The following is a 17,079-nucleotide window of genomic DNA, read 5'->3' on the forward strand; positions in this document are numbered from 1 at the left end:
GTATAAAAATATACATAAAGGATTATACACTCTAGATTATGGTTTTCAGTGTATTTTAATGCAACTGTGTCAATTTCAGTGAACTAGTCTCCAAATTGAATACTTGGGATATAATGGGTTAAAATGCAGACAGGCCCTGATGAGGTGCGGGCTTTTGTATCAATGGGCGGAGTCCAATGACCGGGTGTGACTAACAGTTGAGGGTGGGGCTAATGACTAGGGTGGCCTAAATGATAGATGAGTGGACTCTAAAGACCAGGGCCATGGACACAGAAGAAACTGTGAATGAGGCCCTTCCAGAAGAGAAGTGCCTAGTAGATAATGAGCAGTTTCTAAAGGTGAGTGGGGGTTGGACATATGATGGATGGGGCTTACAAACAAGAGGGCAGGGCCACCTAGGCCTCCTGAGCGCCAGAAGTGGGCATAGGGACAGCAGAGTGCCCCCACTGAGCATGTCCATGTTCTTCCTTCCCACTAATCAGTTAGAGAAGGCAGCCATAAAGATTCAGTCATGGTGGCGTGGCAACATGGTGCGCCGGACACTACTGCATGCAGCACTCAGGGCCTGGGTCATCCAGTGCTGGTGGAGGTCGATGCAGGCCAAGATGCTGGAACAAAGACGGCGCCTGGCACTAAAACTCTACACCTGCCAGGAGTGGGCAGTGGTGAAGGTGCAGGCACAGGTTCGAATGTGGCAGGCCCGCAGACGCTTCCTCCAGGCACGCCAAGCAGCTTGTGTCATCCAGTCTCACTGGCGCTGGCATGCCAGCCAAACCCGGGGCCTGATCCGGGGCCGCTATGAGGTCAGAGCCAGCCGGCTGGAGCTCGACATCGAAATCCTCATGACCTAGGCAGAGCCAAGGAGACTGGATCTCTCTCCCAATAAAAAGACTTAATGACCACAAACTTGCCCTGGGGAGGTCAGACCTGTGGAAGAGGGCTCAGTCCCTCAGTTTCCTGCCTTCCCCTCAGAAAGATACCTGATGGGGTTTAGAGCCCCTGTCACCAGGAACACACCAAGGCCCCTAATGTCCTAATGTCAGACTTGGCCAATGTTGCACCAAAAGAGATCCCAGGGTCCAGGTCAAGTCCTGATGTCTCAGTCAGTCTGACTTTGGCCCCCTCCACAGTGGAAGGAAGACTTGGGCTTATATTTCTGCAGTCCCTGCCTAGACATTTCTATGCAGAGTAGGGCACCAGGAAGTCTGGCTGCAGCCAGAGCCAGCTGGAAGACTGGGATTCTTCAGGCCTGTACTGCAGGGCCCTGAGGGCCAGTACAGCGCTTGACAGGAAGCCTGGAGGACTGGGCACCTCAGCTGAACAACAGCAGGACAGGCACTGTTGTGTCTCTTGGGAGGTGAGGGGGAGGCAGTCAGCCAGAGCTAGCCCCTGGAAAAGGCCAGAGCAGGAGTTGATGGGCAGCTCCTGTGTCGGGCAGCTCCTGTGTTGGCCACCTCCCTTCCCTGGGGCCAAATGAGGCTTCCCTCCTGCTGCTGGTCATTTCCTGGGAGAAGCAGGCAGGGAGTGAATGTGGGTGGGTGAGCAAGCAGGGCAGAACTGGAGTGGGCAGAGGAAGGATAGCTTCTGCCACTGGAGGTTATGATTTGGGGCATAGAGCCTCTAAATCCCACCGTCCTCTGAAGCAGCTGTGCTGTGCCCTATCTCTCCCAATCTGCACCCCACCCACTCTCCCTGACTGCCAACTTTTCTGCTGGGCCTGTATCGGTAGGTGCTGATGGACCTCTGCTCTTCTGGGTCCTTCCTCTGTCTCTCCGCATCTGTGGGTCAACCACCTCTCAGCTGGTCTCACAGTTTCTGATTTGTCATCCAGGGCTGAGTCTCTTACTGTCACCCTGAGTCCCTCAGATGTTTGTCTCTGAACCTCCATCCTGGAAGTCTGAGGTCTGTGACTCTCCCCAGGGTCTTTTGAATGCGGGGTGGGAGAACCAGTCAGGAGGTATATAGGGACCAGGGGTCTTCATGGGCCTTGAGACTGGTGAGGTCTTCCCCAAACCCAAGCCCCTTTCCTTGTCCTCTTCTCTCTCTCTCTCTCTCTCTGTGTGTGTGTGTGTGTGTGTGTGTGTTTGGTTGCAGGTGTCCGGAACAGCTGCGGCAGATGTGAGGGTTCAGGGTGAGGTAGCTGGAGATGGCAGTGATACAGCTGGGTACCTGGACTTTCTAATTGGATTCCTTTCTTCCAAGGGATACCCTTCTGTAACTTAAGGCACACTCTCTTCTCCCCCTGCTTATAGCAGTGAGTGATGTAGTTGAACTTGATGTGAATTTTGTATGACTAGCCTTGTAGAAGAGAGATGAGTTTAAAACCTGTGTTGGAAAGGGTTGATAATTCTGATTCTATACCTGCGTAGAATATTGGCAGCCCCTAGGTTGCTTGAAGAAAGGGGGAAAGAGACATTCTCCCAGAGATTCTGCTTTGGCTGGACTGGTATAGGCCTGGGCATCAGGATTCCAATGTGTGGCCACAGTTTGGGGACTGCTGAATTAAGCCCTTCCCAGATGACCTATGTAGTCTTCCTTGAGAATAATCATATGAAATTCCAAGCTGGGCACAGCAGGTTCAAGGACATAGACTTCTTATTCTCTGAGGAGCTAAGAATGCAAGGTGAAACCAGGATCTAGAAAAAGTACCACTTTGGATCAAAACCCCTTGGAAGCAGAAAGGTATAGCTCCTCCTGTTAGCTGGAAGGTGATGGGAGGAGATTTGGGGGAAAAGTAGGCAGGACCTCTTGTCTGATGGCACCACATACATGTGAGCAATGGAGACTCAGTCAGGGATCAGACCTGGAAGGCCAAGTTTCACCCAAAGCCTTAACAACCACTTTGAGTATCTCTCCAGTGGTTGGGGTCTTGAGAAGCCAGGGATGATCTGGACCTGTGGGTGGGGACATTGAAGAGTCCCCAAGACAGAGGAAGTGAGTGAGTCCAAGAGGGAGACAGGGGAGAGGCTCCTCTTTCACAGTGAGGCCTCTGGCCAAAGTTGGCTAGTCCATGGAGCCACCCTTTCCTCAGGTGGGGTGAGAATGCAGACGGAGCCCTCAAGAGGCAGACCCCACAGACCCCTGCTGCTCCTCCATCCCATCATTGAGAATTAAAGTACATAAGTATTTCTTCCTGAGAACACATACACTGCAGCAGGGAGGGAGGGCAGGAATGAGTCTCAAGGCACTCTAAGGGGACCAGATATACCCACTCTTGCTTCTTGACATGGCATCCCCAAGAGATATGTGCCCTAGGCCCTCTTAACTACAAAGAAAATGCTGACCCTCAGAGTGGCCCAGGCCACAGGTCCCTAAAAAGGTAGTTAGTAAGCAGGGTCCCTATAGTTCCCCTATAGTTTCCTTTGAACTTGGGAAAAGTCTCTCCAAATGGAATATAGTCTCTTTTCCCCAGGATCCCACCCTGTGCTCTCACTTGGTACATCACCAATCTCAGCTCTGATCCAATGGCTCCAGCGTCTCCATCCTGCCGGTCTTCTGCTTCTCTCTGTCCCACATGCTAAAACAGAGATGAGATGATCACAACCAATGCCACACCATGCCAGGCAGCTTGACTGGACTGACCAGCATTCTGATAAAAACACATGTACACATGTACCCTGTCCACACCCACCAGGGTGGAAACGTCTGATATAGCAAAATCTATATCAAATACAAACAGAACACCAAGTACAAACCAGAGCTGTCCGGGGGGAACTGGAAGGTAGTATCATCCTATAGTAAGCCTTGGCTTGCAGAGGACAGCAGGAGGCAGGGGATGGCCAGAAGGGCAGAAAGAGAAAGTGTCAGCCACACAGAAACAAAATCCTAGCTATGGCCCTGAGAGGTAGTGTGAGGAGGCTGAGAGGCTACTGCAGCTATTGCTCCTCCTCTGCCCCTGTCCTTGGGTCTTCCTGATAGGCATAGGGAGATCTGAGAATATACCCCGGGGAGACTGTGTAGCTCAGAGGTCGAAAAGGAGCAGCCAGCTTAATTCTCAATGATGGGGTGGAGGTGCCCAAGTGGTGGGTCTAGGGGCTGCCCTATGAACCCTGAGCAGCCCACTGTGGAGTTATGTTGTAGCCAAGATCCCTAGACTCTAAAGATGGGGGGGGGGGGCAAGAAGTACCAAAAGGACTAGTAGTCCCAAGGAGGCCTGGGTTGGAGACAAAAAAACTGCAGGCTATGAGACCTCACCTCCTGAGGCCAAGGCAGACACCAGTCGGCAGCTTTAGGTCTGGGAGGGCATAGGGAAGGGCAGCTTCGGGGAATGTTCTGAGGACAATATGACACCCATGAGACCAGCAGGACCAATTCCAAGGACCAGCCCAGGAGGGAAAAGTGGAGTATCAGTAAAACACCCATCGCCTGTCAGTGTTAAAGCCCGGTGATGACTTCTCTTTGTACATGCTTAAATTTTCCATTTGAAAAATATATGAAAAGTTGAATTTTAGTGTAAACACTAGAAGAATAAAGATTACTTCAATAACTTACATCCCAGTGAAGAACTGTATTGGGCTGTTAGGAACAGAAATGTGAAGAAACAAAGCTTAAGTGAAATGGAAGTTTGCTTCCTCTCCCGTCATGAGGTCCAGCAATGGGAAAACAACATGACAGCTGTACAGCATATCAGGGTCCCATCTCCCTTCTTCTGTCCACACTGCATTCCACAGGGTGGAACCACAGCCCTTGAGCTCTCAAGATGACTCCCACGCTTCCAGGTGTCATGTCTACATGTCAGACAGGAAGAAGAGGTAAGCTTCACAAGAAGAGAGACTTTTCATGTCAGCCAAATTCATCACCTTTATGTACCTTCCCTTGGGTTGGATGCCATGGGCATATGTCTGTAATTCCAGCATGGGAGACTGAGGCAGGAGGATTGCAAGTTCAAGGCCAGCCTGGACAATTTAGCAAGACCCTATCTCAAAATGAAAATGGCTGGAGATGTAATTCAGTGTTGAAGTACTCCTGAGTTTAACCCCCAGTATCATTAAGTAATTATTAATAATAATAATGGTCTTTCCTACAAGGCCAACTTGTCCAGCCATCTCCACTTATAATTCATTGGCTACAGCTGTTACCTGACCCTCTCAGCTGCAAGGACTCATATTGCCACCATGTCTAAATTCAGGTGTATCTAAATAGGGTAGACTCTGCTGTGATACAGACTTCCAGATATCAGCAGCTTAACTGAAGTATCATTTCTCACTCATGCGAAGCCTGCTGGGGTCCAGTCAGATTCCTTACTCCAGGCTGTTCCACCAGGAATGTGGGTCCCTGTGATTGTGCTCATTGTAGCAGGAGAAGGAAGGGGTGGAAGGAAGGAAGGAAGGAAGAGCACCAGGTCTTTTTTTTTTTTTAAGAGAGAGAGAGAGATTTTTTTAATATTTATTTTTTAGTTTTTGGCGGACACAACATCTTTGTTTGTAATGTGGTGCTGAGGATCCAACCTGGGCCGCACGCATGCGTGCTACCGCTTGAGCCACATCCCCAGCCCCAGGTCTAGCCTTTCACTTGGAAGTGTCACATTTCACTTCTGCTACCTCCACCCCTGGGGAATGGAACCCAGAGCCTCACACATGTTAAGAAGCTAGGATCTGCCATCTATACCACAGCCCCCATTCTGCTTTATTGGCTCACAAATCATGTAGCTGTGTCTAACCTCAGGGAGAAAATTGTTGCAGTCTTCCCAGGTGGCTGAAAGGAGAACAGGAAAGTGGTGAACAGACTAGTGATGCCCGCATCAGGGTTCTTTCCATACAGGAGGCAGAAGTGAGGTGGACACCCGGAGGCCACCAGCAAACTTTGCTCAGCCCCAAAGCATTAGAGGAAAACATGAAGAAGAAAACCCATTCCCTTCAACAGAAGTAGAAAGTAGAAAACATAAGCAGAATCATAATGGAAGGAAAGTCCAAAGACGGGAATCAGTCTGTGTTAAATGGAAATGGGTAAAAACCATCTATTAACAGAATCTTACATTGGATTTTTTTTTAAATCCAGCCATATGTTGTTTACAATGGACACACCTGAAATGAAAGGCAGCCGAAGGATGAAACTAAAAAAAAAAAAAAAAAATAGAAAAAGGTAAAGCAGGAGAGAAACTTTAATTGATTAAAAACACATTTAATCATCTCTCCTGAGACAGAAGTAAAATGAAGGTAAAGCAATTAATTTCACCCAGAAGAGCTCACAGTCATGAAGTAGGAGGGCTGTTGGTGAACAAGGGAAGACCACCATTCTGGAGGAAAAAAAAAAAAAAAACAAGAGGAGAGAGCTGCTGGATGAAGCAAGAAGGAGAAAGTTGAAGAATAAAATGCTCAGAGAAGGGCAACAGGATGAAGTGACCCAGGCTCAATTGCAAACCTCTGACTCCAGGCCCCAGCTCTTGACCACTGACCACTGTCTCTTCAAGGAGACTTGTGACTCTGGCAGTAAGAAAGCCCAGATATAATGGTGTTTTCAAAAAAAGAACACACATGCACACATTTACATTCAAATGATAAAACATACACATATACAGGTAAAGGATAAATGGGTATTGGTTAAGCGCCCCTGGGTTCAATGGGCAGACTTTGCCACCAGGAAAAGTTCTACAAATGTAGAACAGCAGATCCTTCCAATTGCTGTAAGTTATTCCAAAGTATAGCAAGAACAAAAAACTACCCAACTATCTATGATGCATGATAAAGATTGTCAAAAAAATATAGACAAATGTGCTATAAGAAAGGAAAATTAGCCAGGCACCATGGTGCCCACCTATAATCCCAGGGATCTTGGGAGCCAGAGGCAGGAGAATTTTGAGTTCAAAACCAGCCTCAGGAACTTAGCAAGGTCCTAAGCAACTTAGCGAGACCCTGTCTCAAAATAAAATATTTTTAAAAAGGGCTGGGGATGTGGCTCAGTGGTTAAGCACCTCTGGGTTCAATCCTTGGTACCAAAGGAAAATTAAGATGATTATCAACAATAAATGCAGGTATAAAGACCCCCAAACAAAATATAAGCACATTGCAACCAGCAATATTTTAAAACACACACACTCATACACACACACACACACACACACACAACACACACACACACACACACACACACCCCAGATAGGCTTTTCTCCAGGAAATTAATGAAGGTTAAATATTGAAAAATCTACCACCACAGTTACTGTAAAGAAGAAGAATCACAGGATAAAATAAAAAGATCCCCATTTAAAAAAAAATTACTACTAAAAATGTAAAGGCAAAAGCTTTACACTAGAAATACAAAGAAAACCAGGCTTCAGACTTCTAAAATAGACTCATGAAACTCATGGCTGGGACATGTTAAAAGTCAAGGGTTTTGATCATCAGGAGCCGTGCTTTTTGAGAAACAGCAATCACAGGATTAGAGATTTCAAAATTTTCAGGTCTCAAGAAAACAGGGCCTAAATTTACACCATAAATTCTAAATGGAAAGAAAGTAGCTTCACCTGTGTCCCTGAGTAAGGGCCACATTTCCTGAGGAAGGAAGCTCCCTTCCCCACAATGACCACTAGGGGTGGTGAAAACAATCTCCAGATGTTGTGGGGAAAAGGACTGGGGTGCTACCAGTGTTCTCTTCCTAGGTGGAGACCACAAAAAAAAAGCAAGATCCCTTGCCCATCCCTGTGGTCAGTCCAAAAATGGTAGAAGCAGCCATGTAAGACTGGTAACAGAAAAAACAATGAAAACAAAAGTTGATTCTTTGAAAAGATCACAAAATTGACAAATCCATAGCTAAATTCCCAAGAGAAAACCTCAAATAACCAAAATTAGGAATAAAAGATAGGTCATCACTACTGACCTTACCCTTGGCCAACAAATGGGACAATTTAGATTCAGTGGGAAAATTCACATAAAGACACAAATTACCAAAAGGGATGCATGAAGAAAGAAAACACCTGAATTGACTGATAACAAGTAAAGACATTTAATTATGAATTGGAAATTTTCCAACAAAGAAGTTATAGTTAGGAGCAAGACATTTTGATGTGCTATTACATAGTAGGCTAACTAAATGATAATACTACATATTTCAAAAAGCTAGAAGAAAGGATTTTGAATGTTTCACTATAAAGAAATGATAAATATTTGAGAAGACAAGTATTTTTAACTTAATTTAAACACTACACAATATTTACATGTATCAAAACCTCACATGATATCCTGTAAATATGCATAATTTTTGATTTTATGTACCAGTATTAAAAATAAATTTAAACATTTTTTAAAAAGAAAAGTCAGGTTTAGATGGCTTCATTGGTGAATTCTACAAAACATTTAAAGAAGAAATAATACAAAAGTTAGTCAAAGATATCATAATAAAAGAAAACCACAGATAATATATTTCATGAACTAAATAGGGAGAGAAGTGAATATGATGTACTATGTGAGAGTCATTATGATAAATAGATTTTTAATAATGTAGCAATAAGGTCAAGGGTGGAGAGTTATTGTATAGTCCTGTAATTGGTCTCAGTGTTTCTGTGAACCCATATTCCATGCTTTTCAGCAGCCCCCTGCCTTAGGTGGGACTGGATAGCCAGAGGGGCTACTCTTGTGTCAAGTTTTCTGTTATTCTACCCAGGGTTAAATTTCTAATTTCCCTCCCCCCCAGGCACTTCAGGCTCTCATATAACCCCAGCAGTTTAGACTGAAATAAAATAGAGTCCCCTGGAATAGACATAGGTGGTGAAGGAATGAGAGTAAAGAGGAGAAAAGAGAAATTGGTCAAAGGATTTTAAGAGACCAAAAGCCTTCTGGGTAAATATGTGTCAACATGTAGGAATCTAGAAGCCCTGAACTGAGACCGGTAAATTAGCCATAAACAAGCAGAGCAAATAAGAAGGTCAGTACCATGGACAGAGTTGAGAGGAATGGGGTGTGACCTGCAATTATGGAGGTGGGCTCAAAGAAATTCCTTGCATTCATGTCATGTCTTCCAGATCTAACACCCCAAAGGTAGAAAGAATGAGAAGTTAAAACTCACAGAACAAGGTGATATGCCCACAGTGAGAAAGGGGTCACTACCTCAGGTATCCTGGCCATTCAGTGAATGGCCTGATAACTCCCGAGGAAGGGCTGAATGTTAGAGGAAGAATGTAGGCTCCTTCCAGAGAGACCCTGGGACTGAAATGAGTGATAGGACATTCTCTCTTTGGTATAGTACCTCTAGTGTGTGGGCCAGCCCAGGGTGGGGGCAGGGCTCTGTTGCCTACAACCCCCAGGGGACACATCATTCAGAGCTTGTGTCAGCTGGTAGTGGGAGACACCTGGAGAAAAGATTGGGAGCATCTCTGATGACCTAGCCATAGCAAGAGAGGAGGCAGTGAAGCTTCAATTTCAATACCACTTGGTGTTTCTGTGGTTCTTGATTCTGTAGTTTGGTGTATTTCATTGATCCTAGATATTTTATTTATTCATTTATTTTTATGTGGTGCGGAGGACCAAACCCAGGGCTTCACATGAGCTAGGTGAACACTCTACTGCTGAGAAGAAATCACAAAGGAAATTAGGAAATTCTTTTAACCAGGTAATAAGGCGATTACAACATACAAAGTATTTAGCAAATAAAAGAAAATGTAGTTTTTTTTAAAAATGCACATATGAATAATTTAAAAATTATTATCTTGTTAAATATTTCTTCTGCTCCTTTCTCTCCTTTCATTTTTGGACTTTGAACATATCTTAGATTATTTGATGTTTGGGTTTTTCCATTCCTTTATTTTTCTTTCTATGCTTCTAGTTTGATAATAACTTGTCTTTGAAGTCGTTGGGTGTTTTTGTTTGTGGTTTTGTTTTTTTTCTACACTGTCTAGTTTTCTGTTATTCTGCCCAGTTTTAAATTTCTAATTTTTAGATATTTTATTTTTCAATTCTAGATTGTCCATTAGGTTCATTTTTAGAGTTCCCTTTAACAATTGAGATTCTCCAACTGTTCACCATTATCTCTATTTTTTTCCCTGTAAATTATTTAAACACTAATATCAGCTGTTTGAAATTTTCTGTCCACTAATTTCAACATCAGAATCATCTGATAATCTGTTCCTGGTTATTTATAATTCTCTTATTTGGTGTTGCATTTTCCTCTTTTTAAAGTGTCTACTAATTTTTTAAAATTATCTGAGAAATTATAGATGACATATTGTAGGGACTTTATATTGCACTATTTTCCTCTAAAGAATACTGCATTTTAATCTGGTTAAATAACTCCATCAATTTGGATTCCAGAGTGAAGATTACATGGAAAGATTCCCAAGCTGATTTGCAATAGACATAGAGTATGAACCAGAAATAAACCTTTGTTTACTAAGCTGCCAAGATTTTGAGTTTTGTTTTGTTTTGTTTTGTTTTTTTAACCACATTAAAATTCAGCTCATTTTAACCAACACATAGCATCTCTTGCCTTCTCTTGGATCTTTTGACATTCCACCTCTTCTCCTCAGGGCTCGTTCAGTTGCTTGGAAACTCAGGGAGAAGTCAGAGGCTGGGGGCAGTAGAAGGTAGATGCAGTTTATTTGTCCACAGATGCTGATGTCTGCTCTTTGTAGAATTGTCATTGTTCTACCAATGTCCCTCAAAACATGAGTTTTACTACCCATTTTGCTACCTTCTATGATGGCCAGATTCTTGCCTCTTGCTTGGGGCTGCACTGGGACTGTACTTCTATTAGAAGACCCTTACCTCACCTCCCAGGTATTGCAGACACAGTACCCTCTGCCTAGCACCCACTCCCCAAATTGCAAAGCAGGACCCCAAAGGCCACTAGATATTACAACAAGCCTATAGACTTTAGAAACTTGTGAACTGGGTCAAGGAACTGGAATTTTTTCTCTGTAGTTGATCAGAACTGAGTTAGGCCTCAATTTAAAGAAAGACTCAGTGGAATAGAGCCATCATCAAGTTAGAGCAGGGACAATAGGCAGAGCACAAGACACACCAATGCCCTTTTCTGGGAATAGAAGAGGCAGAGGAGTCCAAGTCCTTGAGTTTGAGTCATTTCAGACTAGGTTAGACCTTTACAGGTGACAGAAGACACAATGTCTTTTCTTGCCAACCCTTAGGAGTTGATGATCTCAAAGTGGAACTGCAGGTAAGTTACTGCAACCATTAAGTGGCCCCATAAAAAAGCCTTGAGTCTAACAGGAAAGGCATTGCCAGTGACACTGGATGATATAGATGGTGTTGAGCAGCATATGAATATGCATATGTGCGCACACACACACACACACACACACACACACCTCAATTATGCTGCTTAAGAGACACAGTTTAAATGTAATCACAAATACATTAAAAGGAAAATAATGAAAAAGATACACTTCGAAGGGAGGGAATTGTGGCTCAGCGGTAGAGTGCTCACCTAGCACATGCAAAGCCCTGGGTTTGATCCTCCACACCACATAAAAATAAATAAATAAAATAAAGGTATTGTGTCCAACTACAACTAAAAAATAAATATTTTTTTCAAAAAAGATACACTATGAAATCACTAATCAAAATAAAGTTGGTGTGTCTATATTAATATCAATGTCAATTTCAAGGTAAGAATTATAACAAAATCTCATAAGTGATAAAAAGTTCATTTCATAAGGACATAACATTTTTAATGTGTATGAACCTAACAATAGACCTTTGAGATGCCTAAAGCTAAAGCTGACAGAACTGAAAGGAGAAATATATAAATCCAGAATTTAAAGTTTAAAATTTGAAGTCATTTCTCAATAATTAATAAAATCCAAAAAAGTAAGTATGTGGAAAAAATTTTTAAAAATTATTAACTACTTCTAATGAAAATGACAGAATAGTAATTATTTTCAAGTGTAGGGGAATAGTCTTCTAAAACCAAACCTTGATAAATTCAAAAGATTGAATTCACACACAAAAAAATTCTTGGTCCCTAGTAGAATTATAATTTAAAAAATACCCAGAAAATCCCCCCAAATATCTGAAATTTATTTCAATTTATTTTCATGATGCTGAGGATCAAGCCCAGGGCCTCGTGTATGCTATGTTAGTACTCTAACACTGAATTATGCTCCAAATTTGAACAACCCATTTCCAAAAAACCCACACATGAAAGAAGAAATCAAAAAGGAAATTAGGAGATACTTTTTTTTTTTTTTAAACTTCTTTTTTACTTCCTCTCAAAGCCTTTTTTTTTTTTTAAATATTTATTTATTTTTTTAGTTATCGGCAGACACAACATCTTTGTTGGTATGTGGTGCTGAGGATCGAACCCGGGCCGCATGCATGCCAGACAAGCACGCTACCGCTTGAGCCACATCCCCAACCCCTAGGAGATACTTTTAACCAGGTAATAAGGCAATTACAACATACAAAGAATTCATCAAATAAAAGAAAATGTAGTTTTAAATGCACATATTAAAAAGTAGGAAAAATTTAAGTCAATAAGCTATCAACACAAGAAACTAGAAAAATAAGAAATTACACCTCCCCAAAATGAGAAGGAGAACTCATTGAGTCTGTAAGTTGCTCTGAGTATTGTGGATATTTTAACAATACCAGTTCTTCTAATTAATAAATATGGAAGGTCTTCCCATTTTTTGTGTGTCTTCTTCAATTTCTCTTTCATATTTGGAAGCTAAAAAAAGTAACCTGAATGTAAAATAGTAATTCTTAGAGTTGGGATATGGAATGTGAAGGAAGAAAGGAGTGAAAAAAGGGTGATTGGATATGATCAGCACATGCTATATGTATATGTGTTCTGATTACCAGTAAAATGTACAGTTAATCCACATTAATCAAAAATTTTAAAATAATAAAAAGAAAAGGAATAAATAGTAATAAAATAGAAAAACTAATGGACAATAGTGAATTAAAGTGAACAAATCCAGTTCTACAAAAAAGATCAATAAAATTGATTAGTGTACAACCAGAGATATGAAAAATTGTGATCTATATGTGTAACATGAATTGTAATGCATTCTGCTGTCATGTATAACAAATTAAAATTAAAAAATGAAAAATAAATGAATAAAATTGATTACCCTCCAGCTAGAAACATTTAAGGGAAAAAGATAAAATACAAATTACCAATAACAGGAATAAGAGATCAATACAAATCCTATAGACATTTTAAAAGTAATTAAAGGATATTATTGACAACTTGATGTTCACAAATTCGATTGCTTAGATAAAATGAAAATTCCTTGAAATATGCAACATCAAAATTAACATAAGAGCTGGGCATGGTGCCACATACCTGTAATCCCAGCTTACTTGGGAGGCTGAAGCAGGATGATCACAAATTCAAAGCCAGCCAACAACTTAGTGAGGCCCTAAGCAACTTAGTGAGACCCTGTCTCCAAATAAAATAGAAAAAAAAATAGGGCTGGGGATGTGTTTTGAGTGCCCCTGAGTTCAATCCCCAATACCAAATAAATAAATAGAGGGGAACTTTTGGGTTCAATCTCTGGTACCAAAAATGAAAAAAGAAAAAGAAGAAAAGAAATATACAACACAAAGAATGGACTCACACATAAACTGTAGACTTTAATTAATCTTGATGTATCAATATTGGTTCATCAATTGTAAAAATGCACCTCTCTAAAGCAAGATGTCAAGAATAGGTATTGTGTGGAGGGAGAAGGAAAGGGATATAGGGCAACACCACTTTCTATACAGTTTTTCTGTACACTCAGAGAACACCAAGCAGGATAAATGCCAAAAAATAAAAAATAAAACAAAACAAAAATTCTACCTATCAGATTAAAACTGCAGAAAAATCAAAGAGAAAATCTTGAAAGAAATCAGAAGGGGGGAAAAAAACTTATAAACCCAGATGCAAAATATTACATCCTAATTCTCAGAAACCATGCAAGTAGCTGGGTGCAATGACTTGTCATCCCTGCAACTCAGGCACCTGAAGCCATAGGATGGCAAGTTCAGGGCCAGCCTTAGCAATTTAGATAGACTTTGTCTCAAACTAAAAAATAAAAAGAGTGCTGGGGCTGGGGCTCAGTGGTAGAGCTGCTTGCCTAGCACATGCGGGACCCTGGGTTCCATCCTCAGCACCACATAAAAATGAATGAATGGAATAAAGGTATTGTGTCAAACTACAACTAAAAATATATATTAAAAAATAAATAAAAAGGGGTGAGGCTGTGGCTCGGTGGTAAAGTTCAATCCTTTATATCAAAACGGAAAGGAAGGAAAGAAGAGAAGAAAGAAAGGAATGGGGGAGGGGGTAGTAAGGAAAGAAGAAACTATGCAAGCAAGAAAAGAGCGGTATAGAGTGGTTCCATGGTAGAGCACTTGCCTAGCATGCATAAGGCCTTGGTTTTAGTCTCCACCACTGCAAAAAGAAAGAAGGAAAAGGAAGGGAAGAGGGAAAAAGAGCAAAGGGAAAGAGAGAGGGAGGAGGGATGAAAGGAAAAGAAGGAAGAAAAAAATCACCAACCTAGAAGTCTGTACCTTGTAAAATTATCCCACTGGGGTGGTGGCTCAGTGATAGAATGCTTGCCTAGCGTGTGCGAGGCTCTGGGTTTGATCCTCGGCACCACATACAAAATAAATAAATAAAATAAAGGTATTGTGTACAACTACAACTAAAAAAAAAAAACACTTTTTAAAAAATAAAATTTTCCTTTAAAGATTTGTTTTTCAGACAAAAAGTGAAGGGATTTTTTTGCTAGTGGACCTGCCTTCCAAGAAATGTTAAAAGAAGTTATTCAGAGAGAAAGAAAATTATATACATCAGAGATTCATATCTACATCAAGAAAGAAAGAACATTAAAGAATAAGTGGAGGTAAAATAAAAACTTTAGCTGTGTACTGGCCTAGTCTTGCATGTTCAGCTACTTGAGAGGCTGAGGTAGGAACACCAAGAGTTCCAGGCCACATGGCTAGTTTGAGGCTAGCCTGGGCAACTTAGCAAGAGAGAGGAGGAAGAAATTCCTAATATTTTGTTATTATAAAGTACTTTGAACACCCATGAAGTGATATAGTTTATTTAAAAGTAGAATGGGGTTATTTGTAAAGATATATTGCAAATTCTAGGGCAACTNTGAATTTTAAAAAAGGAAAAAAATCTTCACCAAAATATCATTTAGTTTACAAACAAATGCAGTAAAGTTGCAGGATCCAAAATCAACATACAAAAATCAATATATTATTTCTATATACTAACAGCAAACATCCAAAACATCCCAAAAAAAATCAATGAACAATCCCATTTATAATAACATAAGAACAAAAATATTTAGGAAAAAAATTACTGAAAAAGTAAAAGATCAATACACTGAAAACTATAAAACACTGATGAAACAAATTGAAGATACAAATAAATTGAAAGATACCCATACCCATATTTGTTGATTAAAGGAATTAATATTGTTGAAATGCCTATACTACCAGGCTGGAGCTGTGGCTCAGTGGTAGAGCACTTGCTTAGCATGTGTGAGGCACTGGGTTCGATCCTTAGCACAACATAAAGATAAATACAATAAAGGTATTGTGTCCATCTACGACTAAAAAAAAAAAAAAATGCCTATACTACCCAAAGTGATCCACACTTGCAATTGTTAGGCACATACATATTAAGGATTGTTGTATCTGTTTTCTTGAAGTATTCACCATTATAATCATGTAATACTTTTCTCTATCAAAATTCCAATGACATTTTTCACAAAAATAGAAAAAAAAATCCTAAAATTCTCATGGAACCACAAAAGACTCCAAGTAGCCAAAGCAATTTTGAGCAAAAAACTCAAAGCTGGGAGCAGCACAATGCCTGATTTTAAAATACACAAAGCAATAATAACCAACATGGGAGGTCTGGGGTTGTGGCTCAGCGGTAGAGTTTCTCGCCTAGCACGTGCGAGGTGCTGGGTTCGATACTCAGCATCACATAAAAATAAATAAATAAAACAAAATAATAACCAACATGGGGGTGGGTTGGAGTATGAAGGGACTTTGGATTGTGCAGAAGGGTGTGAGGGGAGGAGAGGCGTGTGGGGATGGGAAGGACAGTGGAATGAGATGGACATTATTACCCTATATACATGTATGATTACACTACCCATGTGATTCTATACCATGTTCAGCCAGAGGAAGAATTTTGCTCCATTTGTGTACAATGTGTCTAAATACATTCTACTGTCATGTATATTAACTAATGTGTACAATGTGTCTAAATACATTCTACTGTCATGTATATTAACTAATTAAACAAATTTTTAAAAAATTTAAATAACCAATACAGCACTGTGCTGGCATAAAAAAACACACCAACCAATGGAATAGAATAAAAATAAATCCATACATTTACATTAAACTGATCTTCAACAAAGTTGCCAAGAGCACATAATGGGAAAAGGACTGTCTCTTCAACAAAGATGTATGGAAAACTCAATGTCTATATGCATAAGAATGAAATTGGATTCTTACATCATACACAAAAATCAACTCAAAATGGATTAAAGACTTAAACATCAGACTGGAACTGTAAAACTATTAGAGGAAAATGAGAAAAAAGCTTCTTAGCCAGGGAACTGGGTACACACCTGTAATCCTGGCTCCCAGCAAGGTAGGCAGGAGAGGATCACTTGAGCCCCAAGGGCAATATAGTTAGACCCCATCTCCCAAGAAAAGAAAAAGAAAGACATTGATCTGGCAATGATTTATAAAATATGATATCAAAAGCACACTGTCAACAAGAACAAGCATAACCAATTGGAATTGCATCAAACGAAAAAGCTCCTTCACAGCAAAGCAAACAATCAACAGAATAACTAGCAACCTACTGAAAGGGAAAAAATACTTGTAATCCATAGATCTGATTGGGGGTTAATATTCAAAGTACGTAAGGAACCAATGAAATAGCAAAAAAAAAAAAAAAAAAAAGCAAAGAACCCAATGAAAAAATGAACATGAATAGACATTTCTCAAATGAACACATACAAACGACTAACAGGTATATGAAAAGGTGCTCAACAACACTAATCATTAGGGGAATGCAAATGAAAACCACAATGAAGCATCTCCTCATACTTGTTAGAATGGCCATTATCATTAAGACAAATTAAGAGTTGGGGAGGATGTGGAGACT

General features: G+C 40.7%; 1 protein-coding gene across 1 annotated transcript; it reads left to right on the forward strand.

The window, feature by feature from the left end:
• The first annotated feature begins 230 nt into the window (after window positions 1–230).
• Iqcf6 (IQ motif containing F6) lies at window positions 231–902 on the forward strand. The gene is made up of 2 exons (XM_015487311.1): window positions 231–338; window positions 483–902. The coding sequence occupies exons 1-2, from the start codon at window positions 231–233 to the stop codon at window positions 849–851; spliced, it is 477 nt and encodes a 158-aa protein (XP_015342797.1). The 3' UTR covers window positions 852–902.
• The last annotated feature ends 16,177 nt before the right edge of the window (window positions 903–17,079 follow it).

This window comes from Marmota marmota, unplaced genomic scaffold (assembly GCF_001458135.2).
Source record: "Marmota marmota marmota unplaced genomic scaffold, marMar, whole genome shotgun sequence".
In the NCBI taxonomy this organism is placed as follows: domain Eukaryota; kingdom Metazoa; phylum Chordata; class Mammalia; order Rodentia; family Sciuridae; genus Marmota; species Marmota marmota.